The sequence below is a fragment of the Sebastes umbrosus genome, chromosome 6 (genome assembly GCF_015220745.1).
Source record: "Sebastes umbrosus isolate fSebUmb1 chromosome 6, fSebUmb1.pri, whole genome shotgun sequence".
NCBI classification, from domain to species: Eukaryota; Metazoa; Chordata; class Actinopteri; order Perciformes; family Sebastidae; genus Sebastes; species Sebastes umbrosus.
Window position 1 is genome coordinate 21,794,660 of NC_051274.1, and position 27,480 is coordinate 21,822,139.

General features: G+C 40.4%; 1 protein-coding gene across 1 annotated transcript in view; it reads left to right on the plus strand.

Moving 5' to 3' along the window:
• LOC119490602 (chemokine-like protein TAFA-2) overlaps nucleotides 1-27,480 on the plus strand; it is a 90,069-nt gene that overhangs the window by 56,824 nt on the left and 5,765 nt on the right. Inside the window, exons 3-4 of the mRNA XM_037774107.1 lie at nucleotides 21,135-21,284; nucleotides 26,671-26,795. Of these exons, the coding sequence (XP_037630035.1) occupies nucleotides 21,135-21,284; nucleotides 26,671-26,795 (275 nt within the window). The remainder of the gene's footprint in view (nucleotides 1-21,134; nucleotides 21,285-26,670; nucleotides 26,796-27,480) is intronic.

The following is a 27,480-nucleotide window of genomic DNA, read 5'->3' on the forward strand; positions in this document are numbered from 1 at the left end:
GGACACAAACATGTTTGTCTAAACTGTCCGGCCTGGCCTCTAATGTTGCCTAAATGTGGTTAAGAGGCTTTTATTTTTAGTCTTTTGCTGTTGTGAGTTAAATAAAACAGCAGTAATGCAGCTTCACTAATCCTCTCACACAACTAATCCTAGCAGAACACCACTGTAAATACTCTGTGGGCTGCATTAAAGCACAAATCACTCAATCCCTCACTGAGCTTTTTATGCTATTTTTGTTCAGATTAATAGAAATTCTTCTATTTTTCATCTACGAGAGAGATGTCCCAGAAATAACTGGTCTTCCTTTTGGAATTTTTAGACTTTCTGTATGGCTTTTGTCTGTGTATCTTTGTACTGAAGTGTGCTTTAGCCAGCACATAGAGTACTAACTGGGAAATAAATAAACAGTACATGCTTGAGATAAATAGAAATAGGTTTGAGATGACCTCTCTACACAGAGGTCACGGTACTGTTGATGCCATTCATTTGAGGATTGTGTGGGCTGCTTTGAACTGTACGATGTGTCATGAAAGAAGATGATCATGATTTAAGTTTGCTCTTCTCTCAAAGCAGTCAAGGTCATTTGTGTGTTTGTTGGATTGTAATGAATCTTAACTAACTCCTTTATCCGCATGTTGTACAGTGGCCTCTTCGAGATTCAAGAGTTTTATTTGCCATTTGCACCTTAGTGCATTGGAATTCTGAGAAGCTTACACCGAGTCAGCTTTAGGAAAAGAAAAAGTAGAAAAGGCACAAGGTAATTACAGTACAAAAAATAAGTAGCGCATTCAACTCAACACAATAAATAAATAAATAAATACTCTCTACCATCAAGCGTTATCCTACTAAACAAACAAAAAATGTCCTGAAATACCAAAGCAGGATGAATTTCTCCTCGACTCAGCGACATTCGGGCTCAAGTTGGGTTGTTTGCTGACAAAAATGTAATTAGAAGGACATGTGAAGTGCAAGGAAACCTAATTAATCAGGGAATGCCTTCTTGATAATTAAGGAAAAAGTTGCCTCTTTGATATTTTAATGATTTAATTGCTCGTGTGGAATATAAATACAGATGCCACTTAAAAAATCAAAAGAACTGCCAGGGTTTGGCATTTTTGCTTTTAATTATTGATCACAAATAACCAAAATCTCCAGATCCCACAACATTGACCTCCTTGTAAGTGTGAATCATAGACTGTATATAAAGATGGACAACAAAAGTGAAGCCAAAACATATTAAACCCTGCCTCTTCCATGTTAGTAGATGTGACATATGCCAAACTAAAAAGTCAAAGTACAAATACATTTTTCCTAAAGAGGGTTTCTGTCATTTTAGATAGTCCTTATAAAGCTGATGTATGTTCAAGTGTTAATTTTTCTTATAAATTTGGTTTTAATTAGTTATTTGATGCTATAAAAAGGGGGTGAGATGTCATGATTGGCAGCTGTGAGTCTCTCTCGCTGACAAGCTGCGACCGTGCTCGGCTCGAGATTGATTCGGTGAGTGACTAAGATGTGGCTAGAGGAGGAGTAAGGATATAGTTGCTTGCGTACACACAGATAATATCTATGCAATGTAGCCTACAGCTTTCCTCTGATCCCCTGAAGCAATATTTGCAGATTGTACCTTACAGAAAATAATACAAATACTGTTGTGAAATGTGTATCAAATAAACAAGTGCTTTTGTATTTCTTTTTGTCTCAAAATGAAACTTTAATATCTCCCCTTGTGGCTCTGGAGTGAATTATACAAGCTGCCTGAAGCAAATACAGGATATTTGCTGTGCTGCAACAGCTTTGGTGTGATTTCCTTTAACAAAAAACAAAATGTTTTCATCCTCTGATGTCGTGAGGCTGTGAAAGTCAAAGGGATATGTAAAAACAGAAAGTCATTTGGGCAATGTCCTTCCTCTCATAAAGGCTGTGCACACCCACACAGGTGTGCTTTCCTTTAGTCTACTGATTCGACCTCTGCTCGGGTTGATGTTGGGTTGAGCTATGCTGGAATTACAAAATGGTCTCATTTTAAAGTGCAGCAGAAGAGTCAGGGAGATGTCAGTCAAGCACTAAACGCCCACACTGAGAACAGATCTAATCAGGCACAGGTATGTGAAAATAGTGTGGGTGTAAAATGGGTATACAGGGCCTTTAAAGGTCTTTATAAACATACTTATTTTAATCTAAACCATGATCTTTTGATAAACCGAACCAAGTACTTTTGTTTCAATTCACAATATTAACCACATGTTTAAAACTGCGACTGTTTCACACAACGTTAGAATAGGTGCATTTTGCCCCGTCTGAAGCAGTGGGCAACTCTGGGGTCTGAAAAGTGAAGCCAATGTGGAAGTGCCTTAAACTTGCATTCTTCCTAATAACCAGCAGGGGGCGACTCCTCTGGTTGCAAAAAGAAGTCTGATTATATAGAAGTCTATGAGAAAATTACCCTACTACTTCACTTGATTTATTACCTCAGCCATAAAGCAGGGTATGCTTTATGGCGTGGCTACTTTTGCGATTGACAGGTCGCTACGACGGTGTTGTCCGGTCTGGGAGTTGTCCGTGTTTTCATCTTACAACTTTAACCCTTTCACAGTGTGTTTTCAGTTCATGAAAGTTAATTATAACCTTTTTGGTTGTCTAGAAATGTCTTATTTAGCATTTGGTTGTACTTAGCTCCACCCTCTCGTAACACTTCTGGTTGCAAAAACCCAAGATGGCAATGGCCAAAAACCAATATGACGACAGCAAATTTACCGAACTTGAACTATGATCTGAAACATTATAATGGTAGCGATAAGAACTGATAAGGATCAGTTAATGGGCTGATGACATTGGAAATGGGTGCCCAGTCTCTCAAACTGGCTGCACAATGGAGAACCTTGCCTTTTTGTGCGTAAAAGTTCAATCAGATTGAATTCAAAGTGAATGAGGCGCGTCAATACACGACTGGAAGCAAATCTGTGTCATTGAAATTAATGTAATAAGAGAAAAAAAAGTGTGGGTGTAATGCAAGGCATATGCTTTTGGACAGTAATAACAACTGCAACTGCTGATGTCAATGTTAATATTCAAAACATGTGAACATGGAGAAAATTAGGGCAAAATGTCAACACGTTTTCCCTCCTAATTTGTCAAATACCCCCCTTGGTCAGTGCCCCTCGGCATCGGAGGCTGACACACGGTGTACCCCTCTTGCGTTACTTTTGGACGGACCAGGGACGGCGTGTCAATATATGCTCGTTACATGCACGGTGTCCTTTCAAAATAAACTTCCGTTTTCACAGGAAGTTAGGTTTAGGCAACAAAACCACTTAGTTAGGGTTAGGAAACGGCCGTGGTTGACCTTAACTTCACTGACTAACAACTTGTGACTCACGGGATTGACGATAACAAGTCACGTGACTACCGACTGACGTGACAAAATAAGTCAATGTTACTTGTAGTTTCACATTGGACACAAGCACCAGTCTCCTGGGTGAAAGTCTTGTGTTTGTTTGACCCATACACCACGCCTCCAGCCCGCCCTTAGTGGACTCTCACGCTATTAATACTTCGTTACTTGCACCAACCAGCGAATAATGCTGTGGGTGGGTTTACATTGGAGTTAGCTGAAAGCCTGGTTCGTCACATTGTCGCTAAAGGGTGCCTCCGTGCGTTGGTTTCCAATGCCGAGGGGCGCTGACCAATTGGTGGTATTCGACGAGTTGGGAGTGAGAACAGGTTGGCAGAACACAGATGTACAACTGTATTGTACAAAATGGCACCGATGCTCATTGTTTTCAGTGTGATTTTGAAAGTTGCAGCAGACAGACTTTGAGCTTTAGTTTTATCCAGCTGCGTACTAATAGTCCAACTATGACGGTTCTTCAGTTTCCTTCCCACAGAGCCCTAAAAGAGACTAACCATCCCTCCAACACAAACTCTCCTCTTCTCTCACACCATTTATAGTCAGAGCAGGCTATGCTTTTTCTCTTCGCTCTCTCTCTTTTCTCATTCCTTCTCTTTGCCTTCATCTCCGCTCCCTCTCTCTTCTCATCTTTCCACCTCTGGCTCTGCTGCCAGCCATCCTCAGACACACCAGGGTTTTGCTTTCATTTGGTAGTGAGGGATGGGATGAGAGACAGAGAGAGGCGAGAGAGGAGAGCTGTGGAAGGATGTAATGATCTGTCCTGATGAATGCAGTTAGAGAGAAAGTGCTGACGCAATGGAAGAGAGGCCTTAAGAAGAGATGGGCTTAATGCACCAATCACAGAGCTCATCAGATCACCTGTCAATGTTCAATGGCCAATGAAGGTGTTTGAAATATGAGCTGAGCCTCTTTATCAAAGAAATTCATTAAGTAATTATAATCCAACATAATTAAGGATGAGCATTCAGTTGTTTGTTGTTCATGTAAAGATAAAAGTTTTAAGCTTAAGCTTACATTCGTTTTATTAATGCCATCACATGCTCTTAATCTTTACAAGACTGGATAAACATTAGGGATAGAAATTGGAAGGGACCTCATTATACGATACTGCTCTTTATTGATTCTTAAGGTGCTTATTCATAATGTACCACAACTTATTTAATACGGAAATTTTAATTCTAACCAGGAACAATATATGTTTACTTTAAGGAAAAAGGGACACAACCTTCTCTCCTGTAAGAAGCTAATAAGGGCGGTTGTGCTCTTTTTGGTCACATACTTATTTAAAGGACATCTCTGGTAGTTTTCAACATATTTTCCAATGTATTTGTGTCTAAGTGACTAATAAGAACAACAAGTTCTGAAATCGGTCCAGTATTGAGTTAGAGCGCTGTAGACAGCAGCTGCTCTCAGGCTGCTATATGGTGCTATTGGGGCAAGCTGGCACCATCATTTGCGTCCACTAAAGGTGCTTGTTTTAGTCATGACAGGCTCTGATTGTTATTATAAGTGTCTGACATTATGGAAAGAGTCTTGCTCAAGGAGAAGTCATGTTCTGAAATCTGGTGAGGTAAGGTGACATGTTGCCGGAAGACAACGGTGGAATAGTGGAATACTTCCATGGTGGAAATGTGAGTGCCAGCCAGGCAGAGTTTGTAATGTTGAAGTACAGAAAGCATAACTTAGTGTTATTTAAGAGGTTTTCAATGCCATGACTGAATAGTTACACGATTTCCACAATGTGGATGAGGTCTTTCAGTTCGATGACTGCCTGTGTGTATTTGAGTCAGAGTATACGGATATTCAGATTTCACAACGAGACTTCTCCTTGAGCGGGACTTGGACACAATAACAAACAGACCGAATCAAGTGAAAGGTGAGAAAAACGTTTTTTTTCTCTGAAGGATCCTTTCCATATTGTTGTCAGACACTTATGATGACAATCGGAGCCTGTCAGTGGCAAAATCAAGCACTTTTAGTGGACGGAACGTAACTTGCCCTTGCAGCTTGTTCCGCGGCTGCCGTCTACAGCACTCTCCCTCAATACAGGACCAATTTTTTAAATTGTTGTCTCTATAACTCACCTAGACACAAAAACATGGGAAAACAGGATCCAGGTTGAAAAACACCAAAGTTAGTAGAATAAGAAGTTCCAAACCTGAGAAAAGGGCAAAATAAAATAGTACACTGTATTTAGTAGATTGTAATCAATGATTAATTAATCACTGACTGATTGAAAGTATATTAATTGATGACACAAAGTTCAACAGGGGGTGCCGCCATGACTTAGGGGTTAAGACGACGACGACTATGAATTGCAACGTCCGAGGGTTCAAATCGGGTTGGGGAAAAGTTGCAGCAGCAGCAGTATTAGTTTGTCCCCGAGACATCCACTCCATCCTTGAGGATGTTGTCAGCAGCTGGCTAGCATCCAAAAGTGATCTGCCATATTTATATCTTTGAGGAGCAAGTGCTCGGTCACACCAGAGTGTGGCACGGTGAAGGCCTTTCATGCATCTTCATTAAACATGCTATGCTGGAAGCTTTATTGACTGTTTGCGGGACGTGCAGAGGCTACCGTTGGTCACGGCAAAATGGATACAAAGCACTATTGGCGTTGCTTTTCATTCAACAGGGCAGAATAATATAAAATTGGATGGTGCTAATATGATTGCTTCCTAATTGGGCTTTTCCAGTTTGCTTTGTTCACTCAAAGGTCAGAACTATGAAAAACATTTGCAACTGGTCAACGGTGCTAATTTGCAGTCAAAGTTCACCTAAGCAGAACAGAAATTGACTTCACCACAGCAAGCAGATCCATTGATCGCACCGATACAAATTGAAATGCTTTTATTTTGGTCCGAAATGTCAGTTATACAGTAAATGCTGGAACCCTGACAGTCAGAGTTGCGGAGTCCTCTTATTATAAGCGACTTTAGGCTTGTTTTCTTGAGTTGCATGTTGCGTTTTTTTGGGCTTGTTTCTAAAGTGTAGTTGCTTATTTGTGCTTGCTCCTGTCTCTCTCCTCTATAACGGCCTAGTTTGTCCTGTTCCACCATACACACTCACACACAGATGACTGACGGTCGCTCACCAGCAACGCCACTGCTGCTACTCAGAGTGGTGTTGTTGTGAGACAAATCTTTGCGGGGTTGATGGAGTTGAGCTAACAATGCAAGTACTAAGTGGGTGAAATATGGTGAAAAGTTCAACAGACTGGGAAAACTGGGAAACATTAGTGCCAGCCAGACTACGATGTTAAGAAGCGGAGGCTAAAAGTTATTAAGGTGTGCACGTGTGATTTGTCTGTTACAGAGGAATAGAGCTGATGAGAAGACAAGGAGGACAAAAGGGACAAGAAGTTAGAAGTTCTTTGCAAAAATGCAAAAATGAAACAAAATGCAAAAATGTAATATAATGTTCAACTTCTTTAAGTTTAGGAAACAGGAAAAAAATAAATTCATACATATGCGAAGTGATCAAGTGGCTGCCTCTCTCTCATATTGTGGTAGGTAGGTAAGGTCGCTTGTTTTGGGCTTTTTTGGGGGGGATAGTTGCTTCTTTTGGGCTTGTTTCTATAAACCTGGTTGCTTGTTTCTCTCGCAAGATCTGGCAACACTGCTTACAGTGATCAGACTGTGCATAAGCTGTAACCAAGAATTTAATCAGTCCACAGACTGAGCCATTACTCATCATTTATTATTCATCTGTAGGTCTATGAGCATATGTCCATCAGTGAAATGTGCCTGCACGTTTGTGGATTACCACAAAATGTGACGTTGCAATGGTAGCTTTTACTTTGGTCTTCAACCTTTTAAAACCCTCACCACTGTATCATCATCCTTCGTCCTGCGTGCACACACTTATAAACAAATCTTTCAGTGCCACACTTTATGCATTGTTTCAGTCTAATTACAGTATAAAACAACATGCCTAAAATGTCCAAAGAAGCTGTGAGAATCGTCCAACATTAGACGTAAAAGGTTTGCAGATGACAGCGGCATTGTGTGCTCTGAGTTAACTGGTGGTGTGTGGTGTAACATATGGGACTGTCCAGTCTTTCACAGAAAGTAAACAGGGTGGTAGCAAGCCATTTATCTAGATCTGTGAAAACGACACCTCTACAACAGAGCGACATAAACAACGACCATAACTCACACACACACACGCACACATACAGTATGCACTAAACACACAAATACGCGGCAACCTGTTAAAGTGAAATACGCAAGAGTTTGACGTTTACGAGTGTCCGTCCTTATTCCTTTGACAGGCGGAGAATTCAGACAGACTGAAATCATCATCAACATGGCTGCGGTGCTATAGATCTCTCCTCTCCTCTCTGTTTGCTGACTGACAAAGAGAAAACTGGAGGAGGGGGGTTGTTTGGACTGAACTCAATCATTGTGTTTCTGTGTCTATAGTGGTTTGGCAGAATGACACAGAGAAGGAGGAAACGGAGACTGAGAGGCAGAGAAAGAAAGAGAGACACCAGCTTCAGTCAGAGAAATGAAAGGAGGCTGGCATGGCTCTGAGCTCCCCTACAACTATGCATATTAGAAACTGTAGGAGGGGATAGAAGATGTAAATACTCCCATGCGCTGGATGGGTTTCTAAATTCAGAGAGCGAGTGGGAGGGGAAATACTGAGAAATACTGATGAAGGAGACCTGGCGATCCCCCGAGGGCTTGTGAAAAGTCACCTCCAGTCAGCAGTTAACAATTAACACGGCTTAAAACATGAGGGCCTCATGCACGCACACACATGCTACTACACACAGGTTAATGGCTGAGTGGTAATGCTGTGTTAACACATCAGAGCATATTAACAATTTATACCCAATTCACCGCCCTAATATCTCGCCTGAAGCACAGATTAATACAAATCGTCTGCTGTGGGGTGGCGGCGACGGTGGTGGCGGGGTGACTGGTGAGTCAGGTCACGCCATGTATCACCAGGCGCGTCCTAATATCTTGTAGCAGGAGGACAGTGTTGGTGGTGTGGGGGGAGATAATTCCCATGGCAGTGCTGCATTAAAACTGCATGGAGATCAGTGACGGAGAACCAGAGGCGTGGTTTTGGGGAGTAGGAGACAATCTGGCACAAGCTGGTCTCATATCAGTGAGGATGATTAGTACAGGGATGGGTGGGTGGGTGGCGGTGGATGGGACGTGTTACAGATGGAGCGGTTCAGCAGGCGTCACGTCCTAGAGAGACGGTAACACTGACAGAGGAGCAAATGCAATTAGAAAGCGATGTTATGAGTGTTCAAGGCTGTTTTTGTTTTCTGCGCAGGCTGATGAGTGTATCTAAATGGGTCGGGTGATTTTAGGCAGGGCGTATTCTCTGACAGGGATGATTCCCTCTGTGTGGATGTCCACGGTTTTTACTTCCAAATCTAAATTCCGATGAGCCAGATCCCAGTGTTTCCTCCTCTCTCCTTTCACTCTCTATATTTGCGACATTGTGAGCAGGAACCGCCGCTGCGAGCAAACAGTTTCCAATTGTGGTCAGTCACTCATTCACGCTCGCTGAGCTGAGGGATGGTGTGTGATAGGACGGCGAGTGAGAATGTGCTGTGTAGAGCAGCTTCGGCCTTCAGTCTGCTCTCAACCTGCTGTTTTTCTAAGCAGAGGCAGTTTTGTGGCTGACGCTTTAGTTTTGATTGACTTCGAAATGCTTTATATCACATTATTCTGCTACTTCAGCTTTCATTCACATATCTATGCAATAATTCTTATTACTTTATTTGTGATAGTTCTGTTGCGGATACAAAATGGTCTTTTATTTACTTTCGTCGTACTTTGGAACAGTTTGCCTCCAGTTTCTTCTTTTTTTTAACCATGACCACCTAATCTTGACCAAGTAGCTATTATTTTAACCATGATCAATATTTCTAAAATAAAAATGCATCAAATGACAATGTGAAAGGGGTTGTTCGTAATAAATAACCTACAGATAATTGTCACCCAAATCTGCAGTTCCCCTTGGCTTTACAGAGCTTTAAGGCCTTAACACGCTGGTGGCATAATAAATAAACAATACGAAAATGCAAAATACTCTCCTGCAAATGTTATATGTCTGGCTATTATTGTGAAAGGTAAGAATGGTAGGAGTGGATGTGGTCTGCGTTGCCTTTGTCAAGGTTGAAAGGAGTAATAAAGTTTGCAGTCTTGCTTCGGACTACTGAGCCTCCGTGTTGTTGTTTCATAAACATAGGCACAACTCAACCCGTTCCGCACAACGTGGTTGATGCCTTTATTCGCAGTGCAAAAGAGTTGGTTTCAGCTCATTGCTTAACTGTCTGGCTTATTTTGGCTGACTCTCACGGCAGGCAGCTGTTTTCAATAAAAAGGCTCTAAAACCCACTGTACGCTACCTGCTCAGCACTAAAAACACAACCCATGATGTTTCCCTAACCTTAACCGAGTTGTTTAAGTGCCCAAACTTAACCATACAGAACAGAAAATGTTGATTTCTTACAATTTTGGAAGGTACTGACAAATGATGTCATGCGGATTAAAAAGAAAAGACTTATATATGTCGCTCTGGAGGGCAATTATAAAAGGCGTATTTTGTGGTTTTATTTAAAGGACTTGTTGTTTATGCCATTTGTGAAAGGAAGCCAGCACAGAAGTATGAAAATTTTAAAGCTACTGAGTTTCAGCTGTTGTAAACACATGTTGAGTCTTCATGTTTATTTCATTGGGCAAAATATGGAAAATAAGCCATGTGATGCAACTTTGCTGTGTTGCTGCTGGGGACAAGCAAGTGTTCAGTTTAATGTTCTGTTGCCTGACACGCCAGCCGTGGTAGTTAATGTCATTGTGTTTTGTTGTGCTTTGGGAGGGAGGGAACATTAGGACAACTCTACAAGTCTGAGAAAAAAAGATAAACTGCTGCTCTACAGTATGTTTAACTGACAAATTGCTTTGATGGTTTCAACTGTGGCTCATTTATTACAGTTCTCTGGGCTGCAGAGTGGAATATAGACCCAAGTTAGTCTGTCTCTAAATTTGTAGTTGCATTCTGTTTTGCCTAAACAGAAAATTGTAATTATGAAAATGCTGGTTAGCTAAAAATATTGTTCCAATTAGATCTTTTTGTAGAGCCAAGAAAAAAAAAGCTTAAAAAGCATTATTTTTGTAGGCATATTGCGCAGTACATTCTTAGCTTTACTGAGCTTGGAATAAACTATGTGCATGTATGCCATGGCCCTGGACGGGTGCCGTGCTTGCTCTTCCTCTTCCTCTTCCTGTTGTGTTTTTACCCTGCTGCTCTGTAAAGTTCCTCTGGGGTCTGCCAGTGATCAGTCTAGTCGTGCAAACATCAACATACACACACAATATGAGACACACAGCACAGGTAGTACAATGCCGATGTTAGATCATATCCAAAAGTGGAGGAAAAGAAAGAGGTTCTCCCTGCTTATACCTTTACTTATAACTCAAAAAAAGAGAGAGAAATATTTGTCTCCTGTGCATGTTATGTAGGTTATGTATTTAAACCTTTGAGTTATACATAGAAGTGGTGTGGCAGTAGATGGGAAAAGAGGTGTGATGGAGATGTAGACGTGCAGAAAGCGTTCAGAGAGAACAGGAAACAGTGTTGAGGAAAGAGAAGACAGTAGTGGTCGAGTGTGCTTGCCTCCCTTTCTCTCAATGCTAATTTTCTTGGCAGGCTCTTAAACAGAATTTTAATTTGCTCTGTGTTTACGATTCATAACGAATGGTGCCATCTCAGAGGCCAGTGTAATCTAATTATTAACACAAATGCATGGACGTACATGCACTGATGGGCACACACACACGCACTGAGAAACGTACATTGTAATCTAATTAACTTGGCAAGCAGTCTGAACTGAATTTCCATTTAGAAATATGCTCTTTGTGAAAAGAACACGATGGGCCTTGGGGAAATACTTAAATATTTATACATATTAAGTATGTGATTAATATAGTGTATCTACTGTATATGCACTGTGGATACATTTAGTCATTTGAAGCATCATTTTTACTTTGTCAGTTATTTAGGGCTGGGCTACAAGGTCGGGTCACTTTTAAAAATACTGTGTATCTTTACATCCCCAACAGGCAAAAGCTTTTTTTAAATCTAAAAATGCCTGAACAAGAAATCACTTAAATGGGTGAATTACTTAATTAAGTTGAAACATATGCAAAAACAGTTCTCATCTTCAAAAGTATGACCCCATTTTCCTGTAATCAGAGTACTGTATAACCAGCACCTACACAAACGAACAAATACCCGAGGGCGTGTTTATCTCACTGGTAAGTCTATTTATACATCATTATGCCAGTACTTTAATCAGACCTGATGAGGGATTGTCAGCTCCTGTAGCTGCTTTGTCAATATACACCCTTGGCGTTGAATGTGCGTTTACAGAGATTGATTGGGTTTTTAAAAAAGAGCCAACTTGAACCGCCCAGACATCGTACAATCAAGTACAGAATTGATTCATTGTCTTCAATCGAATGACACTGTCATCTCCACAATAGCTGCTTTTGTTCCATTTAAGCATTTATTTTAGGTACTGGCTGCTTAACACGTTGCTCAACATAATAAAGGTAATGTATCAAATGATGAAGAATCCAAACATGGCCGCTCATTCATTCTCATGAAAGCTGCTCAGACAGACAAAAAAAGTTTCTCCACCTTCCTACAGTGTGCGTCCATGACACATTAACATTAGCATCACATGAATCTCTCAAATGCATTAAAATAGCAATATCTTAATATGACTCTTTGTGGCTTTGTGTTTCATAAATGTACCGGTGAGAGTGCCTTCGGTCTTTATGCCCCTAAACTGTGGACCTCACTGCCTCTGGATATTAGAATGGCAAGCGCTCTCTGTATTTTTTAAAAGGAAATTCAAGACCTATCTTTTTAATCTGGCTTTTAATTTGGAGTAATGTCATAGTCTTAGTTTTTACGGGTTAATCATTTTATCCCTGGTGTTTATTTTATTTTATTACACGGCTTTGTTGAATACTCGATTGTGATTGGTCAATCACGGCATTCTACAGTCTGTTATTTCTTTATAGCAGACCGTTGCTATGTATAACAGACCGTTGCTATGGCCGCAGTTCTGATGTCGGACTCTGGCGGACCGTTTTTGTGTCAAATTATTGATTTCCTAAGTAAGTAGCCATGTAATAAGTGCAATAATGTACAGCTAGCGGGTCATTGTTGTGAAATAAACCCCTTCAGGGCGATGCAAGACCTTTTATTTCACAACAATGACCGGCTCACTGTACATTATCCCTTACTTATTTACTTATATTTTATTAAACATCTTATTGTTATAATTTTAAGTCTTGCAAAATTGTATCTATTGTTGTCCACTTTTTGTTGTTTTTATTTTACGTGAAGCACTTGGGGCAGCATAAGAGTCGGGTGATTGGACAAATATATATGCTATCACCGATTGGCTGCGTATATTGCCAGTTGTTTTTTTTTGGTCGATGTTTGTCATTTTATTATGTTAATTTAATGGTTTGCCTCCGAAGAACGAGAGCCCCTCAGCTGCTGCTCAGCGGGCAGAGAGAGAGAGACAGCAGGGAGAGAAACAGCAGGGAGAGAACAACGTGTAGAGCCGGCACATTTTCACATCTAACTCTGTGAAATAAGGGTTTATTTCAACCAAACCAAAGTTGGTGATAGTTGGAAAGACTAACAAAGGTGTTTTTTGGTGAGTTCTATTTCGTTTCTGTCGAGTTTTACGATGCTCTGCCGCTAGAACAGCTGATCACCCAGCAGAAACTATGGCAGCGGGGAGGGGAGGGGGTGTGCGCTGTGCAGACATACACACAGACACACAGACACACACACTATATTGATAATAGCAGGTTGTTGGGCTGATGGTAGCCAGTTGGAAAATGTTATCATATCGCCCAACCCAAGGCTGCATATTCGTATGAAACGTGCTATATGAATTAAGTTGAGTGGAGTTAAATATGTACTGGATCAAATAGAGATAATTCAAAGAGTAATTTGTAAATGTTTGTGATGCTCAGGAAATGTTCTTCTTAGTTTTACTGCTGTTTCTTCTTTAATGGATCAATGTGTGTGGTAAAAATTATTTCAGGGTACCGTGGTGTCACATTAGCTGACAGTTTGGCTGTGAACACTTCCTGGGGGCGGGGCTCCCGTTCATTCCCATGAAAGTTGCTCAGTGGCAATTCACACGAACGGAGGAAGTGAAATTCGGCAATTAGTTCATTTTACAACTTTTAGGACCTAATGATTTAAATAAGGGCTATTCAAGGGTTCATACTGGGAAGTTGATTTACCTCAAAAAAAAAAAATTAGCTGCTAATTTACAGGCATCTCGTTCCAAATGTAAGTCTATGGGAAAAAGTGTTTTTTTTTCAAAAGTTTTTGGGCCCAATGACATCAGGTGACAGACACGGAAGTTGTAATTTTGCCTCTATGAAAATTTGCTTCAAAGCCTGGCACACTTCCCTAGGGGCTTGACATACAGAAAATATTTGGGATTTCCTTCCTTACTGTCCCATCCAAGTGGAGGGAGAAAGCACAACGTGGAGGGGAACAGACTGCTGGCAGAGCTGTAAGCCGAAGATAGGCTTAGTAGTATCTGGTCAGACCAGAAATGTGGTACAGCAAAAATTCACAAGAACATCCTCATGAAATAGGTGGCACTGGAAACTTGACAGGAAGACATACCGGCTACTTGCAGGTTGTCCAATGACTACCATTGGTTGTGGCTACTTATGGATATGAATCGGAAAGCTCCATTGGAGAGGTTTCTCATTTGGCAGAGGAGGGCTATATACTGTAAAGGTGGCTGGAGCAACATGTGTGTGTGTGTGTGTGTGTGTGTGTGTGTGTGTGTGTGTGAGCGAGAAAGAGAAAGAAAGAGAGAGAGACCCCCAGTGGTGGGAATGACATTTGAAAGAAGCCCCCCGCTGGGACCAAGAGAGCTATCTCAATGCTCTGTGTGTCAGCGAAACCACACGCACACACACACACACACACACACGCACACGCGCACACACACATGCACACACACAGAGCTCCTGGTTGTTCAGAGTCAGGCCAATCTGTCCATCTGTTAGTCTGTCAGTAGCACGTCATCCTTAGTAAATGGGGTTAACAGCCACTGCTGTGTTAAGAGAGGCGGGGATAACAAGTCCCCATGCCATTGAGAGAGATGTGAGGGGGTTTGGAGAGGGAGAAACACACCGACAGTGTGAGAACAAGAAACGGTGAGAGAGAGAGGGAGAACACATTATAGAAAGTGTAAAAAATTGTCTGATTTAGGGCCCGTGATTGAGGATAATGGTTTGCTATCCTGCTGAGTTTGCTGTGCAGAGCTAAGAGCAAGAGAGAACGGAGGAAAAATTGCACACCAGTGTGGCTAAGAGAGATTGAGAAAAGGAGGGGTCATTTATGAAATAGCAGTAGAATGAGTTGAGATGAAGAGGATGAGGAGGAGAAGGGAGGAGGATAGATGAAGTGTGTAAAAAGCGATCACAAAAGAAAATAGGTGCCATTTATGAAACAGAAAGAGGGTCGTAGTCTCACCTATTAAAACTGAACTGGATGTTTTTTTAAGTGTAGTTCAGCATAATTGGTCTTCAAACTCACACACACACTGTGAGGCAGGTCATGAATAAAATAAAATAACTTCATTGTGAGTGTGTGAACTCTATTTGTACATTTGTGTGTGTATATGTCACGTGGTGAGTAATGCCTAATTTAGCTGAGTATTTATCAGACTTTATTGGAGTCTGTGACCCCCTGCCTGACTCACTACCTAGCAGATTGGTAATTATTAACATATTAGCACAACACAGCCTCAAACAGGCTGTATTACAAAGCTAGAGAGCACACTAAACACTGTACGCACCGGTGCCTTTGCCGTGCTGTTTCTCGCGTGAGTACTGATCAACCGTCTATTATTAGATATTTCATGTATTTTACCCCAGAATCACTTTTTGCTTCATATAAAAGAGTCATTTTTATATCAAAAATATAAAAATCATTGATTTTTGGGGCAACACCTGCCATCATATAAAGCCCGCAGGTCGACCAAGATAACCAACAATAACAGCAGTAACATGTGTAACGTGCATATTTATTTAGTTTACTACAACATTACCAACATCAGCAGCCGCTCTCTGCACTACAAGAAGCTCAGGATATCACTTGACTATGGCATGATGTCGGTAAAACATGTCCTCACTGTTTTTCCACTTTCGCTGTGTATGTGAGAATGATGGAGGAGGCGAGCAATCGTCATCAAAAGATCTTGCTTACCTTTTAATCCTGATGTGCAGTCTGACTCCGACTTCCTGTTGTGGGAACATGTCAAACCTAGAAGAAAGAAAATTACAGTCTGAAATGATGCGCTGTCTCCATTATGTTATTGCAAACCAGAGAGGTCTGAAACAAATATCCCAATATACTTAAAAGTGCTCAATATGGAATTCAGTGCACATCTATTGCCTCCGCATGGTTCTCAACATGGAGACAGCTGAGCCAAAAACTCACAGCTAACGGTATTAACAGCACGAACAATACAAACAACAGCAACAGTGCTGACAGAGCTAGTGGTGTTGTGAACCGGAGGGTGGGCGCTACGCTTCTGCGACGACACCATAGGTCGGGACAGCATTATCAGCTGTACCAACATATGAGCACAGTGGTGGCCATTAACTAGCCATTGGGGCACAACAGAGACACGCAAATGTACTACCACTGCCACCCAGCTACGTAAACAAAGCACAGAGGAGGGGAGGGGAGGGGGAGAGTGACTTCATTTTCTGCTCAGGTAGACATTACTCCTCTATATCGTTACATTGCAAATAGTTTGCTGCTAAATTAATGCTCTGAATATCGAATTTAGCACAAAATATTCAACACATTCAAGCTCAAATCCACCAGAAACAGCACTGTTTTGATTGTTGAAAAAGGGAATGTATTGAGATTAATGTTGAGTCAGAGTACACCTACATGAGCTCACATTAGGAGCCTAACAGCTAGGTCTCCAAGAAAACTGGTGAAGTGCCTTTAGCTTTTATGCACCAAGCCGCTGGAACATCCTACCCAGTCATGTTAGGTGTGCATCAACACTATCATCCTTTGAAACTAAACTGAAAACATTCCTTTTTAGCTGCGCCTTTCAGTAGTCTGGTTGCCAGTCTTAATTATTATTTTATTCTATTCTTACTTCTTCTTTACTTCTTCTGTTTTATATTGTGTTTACCTATGTATAATGTTTTATCTTTACACTATCAATATAGTGTCTGTAGCTGCTACTTCGTGGTTGCTCATGTGTTGTGCAGCACATTGTGCTTCCACCTGGAATGAAATGTGCTATATAAATAATGTTTGCTTGCTTGCTTAACACGAGTGAATACTGCCAGTTTCCATTTTATTAAATTTGAAATCAGTGCTGTTGCAGTAATACAGCCTCTTTGAATCATTGAGTACAGCATCCATTTAAAAAATAGTCCACAGAATGTGTTTTTTTTAACAACTTTCATATTTTAAAAAGGTTGATTTGAGGGATTAAAACAACAATACCTCAGACAGGATGATTACCACATGTCTGCTTTTTGTAAAAAAAACATGAATAGCAGCAATCAAAACAATCATAATAATCAAACAGTTTTGGTCAGTGGGGCTTCAGCGCTCAGTTTCCCACGTCTTCACTTTTCTTGTCTGAGCAACTACAGCACATAGTCACCAATTACTGCCACCTGGAAGCAGTAATGGTTTAAAACTTGTCAAATTAATTTTCCAGAGTAATACCTTGAACAGGCAACGATTCAGCTGACAATTAGAGTATGCGTTAAATAAAGCCCGACAGTCTGTTGCAGACATCCACGTATCAAGCAGTGCCAAAATAATCATTCCACCATCCTGTCATACGGCTCCGGCTTATATTTATTTCACCATGTGGTCCATATTGAAGAAATGTACTGCCATCTATTCATATTAATTTGTGTAATCAAGCGTCAATGAACTTTTACATTCCTCCAGTAAAATCCTCACACCCCCGTCTCCTCATTACTCCTCTACGCTCAGCTTAGTGCACCGGCGCTCTTACTAATGCTGAGTCAATTACTACTGCAGGTGCTGAGTCTAATAATGGGCCGGGGGTGTGGGTGCCGGTGGGGGTTGGGTTAAGGTGTTTACTCTGTGTGTGTTGTTTTTCCTGAGCTGTGTATTGGCCGACAAGGTTGTCAAGCCTCAAAAAAAAAAAAAAAAGCAAGTCAATTAGGGTGGTGCATAGACAGAGAGAGAGGGCAAGAGGCAAAATGAGAGGTATTAGTATCAAACAAAAGTAAAACTCGAAAGCCCGCTAGCAATCTCTAGAGGCTGCGATGCTCATTTCAGCCCAGGGCATGGAAGTATTGGATGCCTTGCTGTTTGGATATTCTTCCAGCTTTGCGACAAAAGGAGATAAAAATGTCAAAATGATCTCAAGAAATTGCTCAATTGAAATATGTTCTCCCTCTTGGCATAAACGCAGGCATAAACATCTTACTATTAGGGGGGGGAATGGGGGAATCGATTCCCCTATGTATTGCGATTTCTTTTTTTTTTTTTAACGATTTTTAAATAGATTTTTTAATGCCAGAATCGATATATTTGCTTCATTTGAGTCTATCCGGAGGTAGAAGGAAGTTACCGCTTTTATTGTTGTAGTCAGAGTAACGTGACGTCATATCCATTCCGTATCCGTCGACCAAAACAAACCGCAGTCGGCAGCAGCTAGCCGAAACTAGTAGAAAACGTCGGATGGTCCGCGTGGATACGACCTGCAACCTTACATTTTAAATCCAAAATACCACTAATTTGTGAGGGAAATGTCGTCCTTTGATTTTTGGGTTGCTGGAAAAAAAATTTAATGAACAATGCCTGACAACGACTTATATATTTGACTTCAGGACATCTCTGACTACATACATGCTGAAAATCATTGTTCAAAATCTAGTGTACAAGCAGATATTTTGGGGTTAAAAGTGTAACAGTTTGTAGGTTAGATTATCACAAATCTTTCTTCATTTTGGTTTGAGAGTGGCACAAAGGAAGCCCCAGTATCAGCAAAGTTGACATAATTCATTCTCTGGGGTAGAGAAACCAATCGAGAGACATTTCGTGGCAAACTGGCCATTAATTTCTCATTAGTACAAACTTGACAATTTGGCCTGAAGTCGGCGTTTCAGTAAAGGTCATGTAATACCAAAATGGACAGAGATCTTGTGGGGATCATAAAAGTGTGGCCTGACGAGTGGGAATAGAGAAAAGGTCACTAAGATCAGGAAATACAGTACTGTGAAGAGGTCACCATGTGGCCTGAGGCTCGTGTCAGAGGAAAGCTCACGTGGATATTTCCGTCTGCCTGACGGTGATGATAAAGAAAAGGTGAGAAAATCACCGAAAAACCACTGGGAATCATTCTCTGGAGACCATACATATTGAAACGTATTCTCATACAACGGTTCGTATAATATCTTACGAAAAAGTTATTCCTCTTTTTTCGTTCGTTTTCCTACAAATGTCCAGCAACACGTGTCAATTTACCGCTCGTTACATGCATACAGTCGTTTCAAAATAAACTTCCGTCTTCACAGTAGACAACTTCTATAGGTTAAGGCAACAAAAATACTTTTAGGTTTGAGAAAAGATCACGGTTGGACTTAAGTAAGTAACTTACGTGACAAATAAATCAACAATGACTTCTGGTTTCACACAGGACACGAACACCAGTCTCCTGGGCAAAAGTCCGGTATCTTTAGACCCACTCATTGATTTTGTGGTATATACATGAATTACAGTGCATTGCTTTTCCTAGGTATAGCTACGAATGGTTTATGAGAACAATCTGAATATTGACACCAAATTTTGTGGCAAGTCTGTATTAAATGAGATATGTTTCTGTGGACCAAAGTGTTGGATTGATGGACAGACAGCCAGATGGACAGATCAGCCTACCATCATCACTACCCACTGCTAGTGGATCAAAAAAGGGAAATGGGAGGACATGAAAGAACAACGAGAGACAGACAGACACACAGTGGGTGAGATATTAGACTGTGCTTTTCACTGAGATATTAATTGGACTGGGCTTTGCAGGATTGCTGCTTTGTCTTTTTCTCATTAACGGAGCAAATTAAGAACTTTTCAAATCTCTGTTAGCCTGTTTAACATATTCATACTCTGTCTTTCAGTTCGGCTCGCCTCACTTTTAAATACTCTTTGGACAGAGCACAGTCATTGTTTGCTGCTTTAGTTTTCATTGCCACGCCGCGTGCACCCTTTGTTGTACCGTGTGTGGACTCCTTTGTAATGGAAATAGCAGTGACTTCCAACAACTGTGTGAAAAGTCAAAACCCACACGCCAGACTTTGACTTTTGCAACCATAAGACTATACAAACATGCGCACGTATGCTCACAAGCATAGCTGAAGACATGAACAGTATACATTGTAGGTACTTAGTCACAAACGAGCGTGCACACACACATACACACTGTATTCTGGCACACAGTGCTCTTGACAAGACTTATTGTTTGTCCTTGACATTTTCATGTATTTGATGAAAGGCTGGTATGAAAGGGCCATGTGTTGACATCACAAATCTTCAAATGTAGAGTGATTTCTTTGTTCCTTCTCTCTTAGTTGACTCAAGGGACTTCTGTGCTCGGGGTGGACTTGTTGTTAATTAACGACACAGCTGTCTGATTGAAGTGTGTGTATATAAATGTGCACATGAAGCGGTAGCTATAGAAGAAGTGAAGGGGCTTCATACAGCTACCCTTCATTAGTATTAAGGCGAATTCTCACATACAATACAATGCAATCAAAGTACATATTCTAATACAAACATTGGTTGTTTTTCTCTCTTTCAATTACCGAGTTACCATTTCATTCCCTATGTATCACAGAATAGCCACAGGAGACTTAACATGCATTTTCTACACAGATCCCCTTAGTGAAGGAGCAGCTGTGGCTCAGCAGCCAGCCATGCAGTAAGAAACTGCGACTTCCAGATTTGCTATATTTGTGAGTCGCTATGTGTGAGTGTCTGTAAGCCAAATGTGTATTTTTACATGGGTGCATGGTTTTGTTTGTGCACACATCAGTGCATAAATAGAGAACATTAATTTGATAATTCTGATTATAAACTGGTCTTCTGTGGCTCATGGCTATCTGATAATAGTCTCATGGATTCCCCTTTTATTCCCCTTCATTATTTAGTCTGACATCATGTTCGTGTTGCCATTTTCATTTGGCAAAGGGGGGGTTATTTTGTCCAAGCCCTTTGGCAGTGACTGACACATCTGTCCAGGGTTCATTTAAGTGTTATTATTTCTGTAGGTTTAATTAAATCAACCTTTATAGCTGCATTGATCTGATCTACGCTTGTCACCATTTTTCTGTCGCTGTGTTTTTGGATCATGCACGGGTAGATAACCTCCTCATTCTTAATCACACCAAGTTGTGATTGTCAGCGAGCACAACACCAGACCTATTTGAAAAACAGAAACAATGTGAGACTTGGGCAGCGATTCATTGGTCTGAAAGCAGGCTAAATCGTTCTCTCTGTCTGTCTGCACACTTACTTGTTAATGTTCGATATTATTATCACAGTACATGTTGGATTAAACACTAGTGTAAATGAGCCTGGTACACTGAACACAGTGTTTCTCTCTCTCTCTGTTTCACAGTGCATGTGAAGGCAGGGACGTGTGAGGTGATCGCTGCCCATCGCTGCTGCAACAAGAACAAGATCGAGGAGAGATCTCAGACTGTCAAATGTTCCTGCTTCCCTGGACAGGTTGCTGGCACCACCCGGGCCATGCCCTCCTGTGTTGATGGTATGTACTACTGTTTGTGTTTGTGCACATTTTGTACGTATCTGCACGCTCCCACTGTCAGAACCACACCTGGTTTTAGTAGTGTCTTAAAATGCCTTTTATGGTTTTTAATGTTGTCATGTTGATTATGCTTTTTGTGTGTGAAAAAATATAGTTGGATTGTCAGTTTCGTACAGTTACAGAAATGGTTGGACAAGCCGACATCAGAAAAGTGTACGGGGAGGGGATTTCCGAAGCTCTTTGACCACCTGACAAGCAGTTATGATGGAGTATATGGGCCCCTTAACTCCTCCTGGTTACTGAAGCCATGGCAAGCTGTTCTATTTACAGGGACACGCACTCACACAGTGTTGAAAATACCAAATTCAGGAGAATGACCTTGACTCAAACAATACCCAGTCAGCAGCATTTTAGTGAAAAAAAGGGACTGGCTAAAAAAAATCGTCCAATCACATTCATGCAGGTGCACAGCACGGCCATTATAACCCAGTTTTTTTCACCATTACTCTTCTGAAATGCTCCTTACCTCCTTATGTGCTACATCTTTTGGTGGTCCGGATTTAACTCATAGATAATGTACGTGTATGTGTTCGTTAGGAAACTGAGAGGTCTCCCAGTACAAGCCTTGTTGCTGCTCGAATTCTTTTAAAGCTCCATCAAGAGAAGAGCCTTTTCTGCCAAATCTAACATTATAACCATCTGCTATAAATGGTCAATTCCCTCACATTCCCAAGTGTCTCTGACTGAAATTTAATGTATACTGTCTGGCCGGTCCTGACGCAGTAATCCTCACAAATATGGCGCTCAAAAACATAACTAAGTGTTATTTGACCCAGAGTTCCTGTACGAACTTTGGGTCAAATAACAAGGCCTACATTATACTGCATAGTGCATACATGTGTCCATTTTAAACTATTGTTCTGGTGTGTGCTACTCCCTTCTGAAAATTTGTATAAAAATGTACAGTATATATGATTGGGGTAAACTTTGGTTTGACAGTGAATACATAGATGCCAAGACTCTCTTGGAGCGACTCCTCTGGTTGCAAAAAGAAGTCTGATTGTATAGAAGTCTATGAGAAAATGATCCTACTTCTCACTTGATTTATTACCTCAGTAAACATTGTAAACATGAGTTTTCAAGTCTTCTCCAATACAGCATGATGTTCATTTAGTAAATTATGGTCCCATTTAGAGTCAAATAGACGATAAAGTAGGGTATGCTTTAGGGCGTGGCTACCTTGTGATTGACAGGTCGCTACCACGGCGTTGTCCGGTCTGGGTGTTGTCCGTGTTTTTGTCTTATAACTTTAACCCTTTCACAGTGTGTTTTCAGTTCATGAAATATAATGTAACATTTTGGTTTCCTAAAAATGTGTTATTCAGCGTTTGGTTGTACTTAGCTCCACCCTCTTCTGTCACTTCTGGTTGTAAAAACCCAAGATGGCCACGGCCAAAATGATGAACTTGAAGCTTCAAAATCGTAGTACATAAACCAACGGGTGAGGTCACGGTGACTACGTCCACTTCTTTTATACAGCATATGCATGGAACAGAATCAGACACGCTACTCCTACTTTCCTATTCAACGTTGTTTCCTGTTTTATCAATTACATTTCTGTGATGAATTCAGAGGAATTACAACGATGATGGATGGCATAAGGTTACATTGCGCGCACAAGCAATTCAAAAATAATGAAATTTCTACTCCAGCTATTAACCAGATACACCAGTAAAGATAAAAGAAACAGAAATCTGAACTATTCTCAACAGTAAAAGTAATCTGTGCTTCACAACCAAGCAAATAACTCAAAAGGCATACAAATTGAATATAATAAATTCCAATATAACATAATGGCTTCTTAACTGAGAGGCTGAATAGGAAAAATGCTCCAGGAGGAGGAATTCAGGGTTTCCTGCTATTATATTGAGCACTTCAGTCAATGTTATGTGAATATAAAAGGACTCACAACATGCATCCTTATAGCAAGTATTATAATCTGCAGAAAGGAAAGTGTTATCTTTCTGGAGCTGCTTTGTTGACAATGAATGAAAGGTTGACATAGATTTTTAGAATTCACAGTTAAATTACAGTAATGCATGACACATGTAACTCACTAGGTGAACACAGTAACAGTATGTGTGAGCACCATTGGTTGTCAAAGATTAACAACAAATTAGACTGTAATCTTTTGTTTGTGATTTATTATGTGTTAATTCAGCATGTATTATTATCAGTGGTGGAAGAAATATTCAAATCATTTACTTAAAGGTAGTGTGTAGGATTTGGCGGCAACTTAAGTACCCTTTCGCTCATTCCTCCCTTTCCAAGACTGCGGTACCGTGAGCCGCTGGGTGTAAAACTGAAGTAATCCGGCGGCTGCCGGTATCGCGGTTTTGTACTCTGCGGCTCACGTTACCACAGTTTGAAGTGTCAGAGAACTATGGTGGTCTTCAGGTAACGTAAAAACACAAAAGGCTCTCTCTAGAGCCAGTGTTTGGTTTGTCCGTTCTGGGCTACTGTAGAAACATGTCAGAGCAACATGGCGGACTCTGTGAAGAGGACCCACTCCCTATGTAGATATGAAGGGCTCATTCTAAGCTAGCGAAAACACAACAATTCTTAGTTTCAGGTGATTATACACTAACAAAAACATAGTTATGACTATTATATTCCATTTATGCTAATAGATCCCCCAAAATGTTACACACGGTTCCTTTAAGTAAAAGTAGTGATACCACACTATAGAATTACTCAATTACAAGTAAAAGTCCCGCATTCAAAATTTCACTTGAGTACCAAAAGTATTATCAGCAAAATGTACTCAAAGTATCAGTGTACATGTGTATATCAGTCCGTGATATATCATTATATTACTGGACCATTATTATTGGTGCATTGACATGTAAACAGTAATAGTATTTAGCTGGTTGAGGTGGAGATGATTTTAAACATTTTATATACTTTTGGGTAGTTAAATCTATAACACAGCATCATATCGTATATACTGATCACATGTTTTGTTTGTAAAATCTTGATCTGAAAATGAACTATAACTGTCAGATAAATGTAGTGGAGTTGAAGTATAAGGTATCATAAAAGTAAAATACTCAAGTAACACAAAATTGTACATTTCTTTAGTAAATGTACTTAGTTATATTCCACCACTGAATCATTTCTAACAAAATAGCACTTTAATACATTGTAAGTGCTCATGGCTCCCTCCACTTGGAAACCGTTTATTAGCCATAAAACTGTTAAATTGCTTGCGGGTATGACTTCAATATTGAGCTGACACAAATTCTGACAGACCTCATAATGATGACTTGATGAAAGTCAGCCTGAGCTTTGTATACTGGGACTTCTCTGCTCAAAGCGGCTATACCGTCTACAATATCTGATTACTAAGAAACCCTCAGACAGTACTGCAAAGTTAGTCTGTTCAAAAAAAGTCTGTCAAAGTGTCACCAATCCCCTGGGAATTATGTCACTGAATACAGGCTGTGTTCTGACTACGTAGTTTCTAAGTTGGAGTGACAATCGCTTAAATACTTACATGCTAAACATGTCATTACCTGGTAACTGGCTGTGGCAAATAACACGTCTTGTGACAGATAAAGAAAGGGCATTCATAAGAACATTCTTCATATATTCACACATTCAGTCAATCAGCTTTTACTGTGGTGAGCGTTCTTTTGTTTCTTTTTTCTTTGTGATGATATTTAATCATCTTCTTGTTCTTGACGTGTCTGGTCTGTCTATGCCTCTTTCTCTTTTGAACACAACATATCCAAGCTGTCTGATGCAAATCTTGCCTCCAGTTTTGTCTTTTTTTCCTACATGAATTGAACATGTAAATGATCCCTTATGTACTGATTAAATTTACATGACTCCGGCGCTCATGCATACAGTAATAATCTGCATTTAAAAAAAAAAAAATGCTCTCCAAAGAGAACTTAACCCATTTTTCTTTATTGCTGAAAGGTTGTCAAAATGTTTTCTCCAGAGAAAAGGTTCTGTCATAATTCCCTGAAGTGTCGGGACATATGGGAATATTTAAAAAAATGATCTTGATATTGATGTGTAACAATATTGAGTATTCAAAATCATATGGTAAGTGTCATATGTTAAAACTCATGTTTTTCAGTCAGCCAGCATTCTGGATTTCAGAAGCCATTTTTGTGAAAACCCACTGGATAACATTTGTTGTCAAAAAACATGAACTTTTAGAACAGTTGGAAATTTAGTTAAAGAACTGATGTGTTAAGGTTTACCACAGATTAGCTCCGAAATTAGTTTGGGCTATCCATAAATATGAAGAGATGGAAGAGATTTCAGTATAGTGTTTTTGAAAAATTTGTTTGAGGAAAAGAGGCTGAAGGAAAACCAAAACCTTCGTACCCATCGAGGGGCAAAGATGAGAGATTGTATTTGCTAAAGAATATTTTGAAAAGATGGTTGTAATATTGTATGTTTTGTATTTTGATCATCACTTAAAACCCAAACTATTTTAGAAAGGTGAGGGGGATTTTTGTATATTTAGTGTCCATGGTGATCTATAAGTCACATAATTGATCAATAAACTGTATATAAGAAAATCTGAAACAACCTCAGACACCACCCAAAACGTTTGGTGAATAAAGCATGGTGTACTGGAGTTGTGCGACATGTTTTCGTTTTGATGGAGTTGAATCAAAGCTCACACTGCTCTGCACCTTGCTATGTGTTCTCAAAGTGAGAAATCAATCATTTATAGTTTGTGTCAGGATCATATTGTTGATGAATTTACGTTAATAGGAAGTTTGTTTGCATCCACGTGGTTTTATGGACATTTTGAATTTGCGCTTAAAAAACTTGCAAATGGGAACACTGTATATTCGAAGAAAAAAATATCACAAAAAGTTGGAAAAATGTGTGTGTTGATAAAAGCAAAATATGACAATGTGCAATGGAAACAGACTTAGCGAATAAATCATGACGTGCATGGAGCATGTGACTTAAACTGAAGCTGCGCTCCACATCGTTTTTTTTATTTTTATTTTGACTGGCGTTCATTTAATTACATCATCTCGTTGCACCCTCTTCTTCTGCAGTAGTTTAATGGCATTAGTGCTACCGACTCTTTATGTTGATGCACCCAACTCCTAATATTCACATAACGGTAGTGGATGTAAATGCATATTAATTCACATTTTCCTTTGCCAATTCTCTAAAAAAAGTGTTTAAAATTCAGATGGAAACTTGGCCAAGGAAAACTTGGAGTTGAAATTCCCACATACACAATCTGGAAACACATGAAAGCACTGAATGAAAACACACCCATAAACATCGAGTCACGTCTTCACCAAACTAAATATTTGCCACCGTCTTCTCCCCCCCCCCCCAGCCTCCATTGTAGCCCAGAAGTGGTGGTGTCAGATGCAGCCGTGTATGGATGGCGAGGAGTGTAAGGTTCTCCCAGACCTCACAGGATGGAGCTGCAGCACAGGCAACAAAGTCAAGACCACAAAGGTTGGTGTTCACACAATCTCTCTCTCTCTGTAATGTCTCTATTTCCCTCTTTCTCACACAAAACACTTCCGCATACATGCTTGCCCACACACGGTCAGGCCCACTGCCGAGTGACCCACTTCCACCTCCGTCGTGTTATATCTCTGTCTTCTCTCTGTGTTATCTGTCTCCAGCCCCTACTGCTTTCTCTTTTTCCCCTCTATATCATTCTTTTTCTCACCTAATTTCTCTCTCTTCACTTTCTCATCCCACCCATCTTGGATCTAACATCAAACAGTCTCTGAAGAAAAACAAGGCCAACAGGAACAACACAAATAAAACACACACACACACACACACACACACACACAGGGAGAGAGAACATCACAATTCCCTTCACTCCCACTTGCCCTGCTTCCCTGCCTCTGACTGGCATGCCATCTGACTCGATGCAAAAGCAACTCGCCACAGCGGATACACCAGAGTGGTAATTGTGCTCGGATAGTTTTTACACTCCTGTTCGCCCATAATACAGTATGTACGTTTTGTGAATGTGTGCGTGTTCTTCTACTTGAATTTCTGCAATTCTCATGTACTGTCCATTTGTCTGTGACTTTATGCAGGCTGTTCTCATACACCGTTCGTAGCTATACCTATGAAAAGTAATGCACTGTAATTCGTATGCAGTATATCCCACAAAATCAAT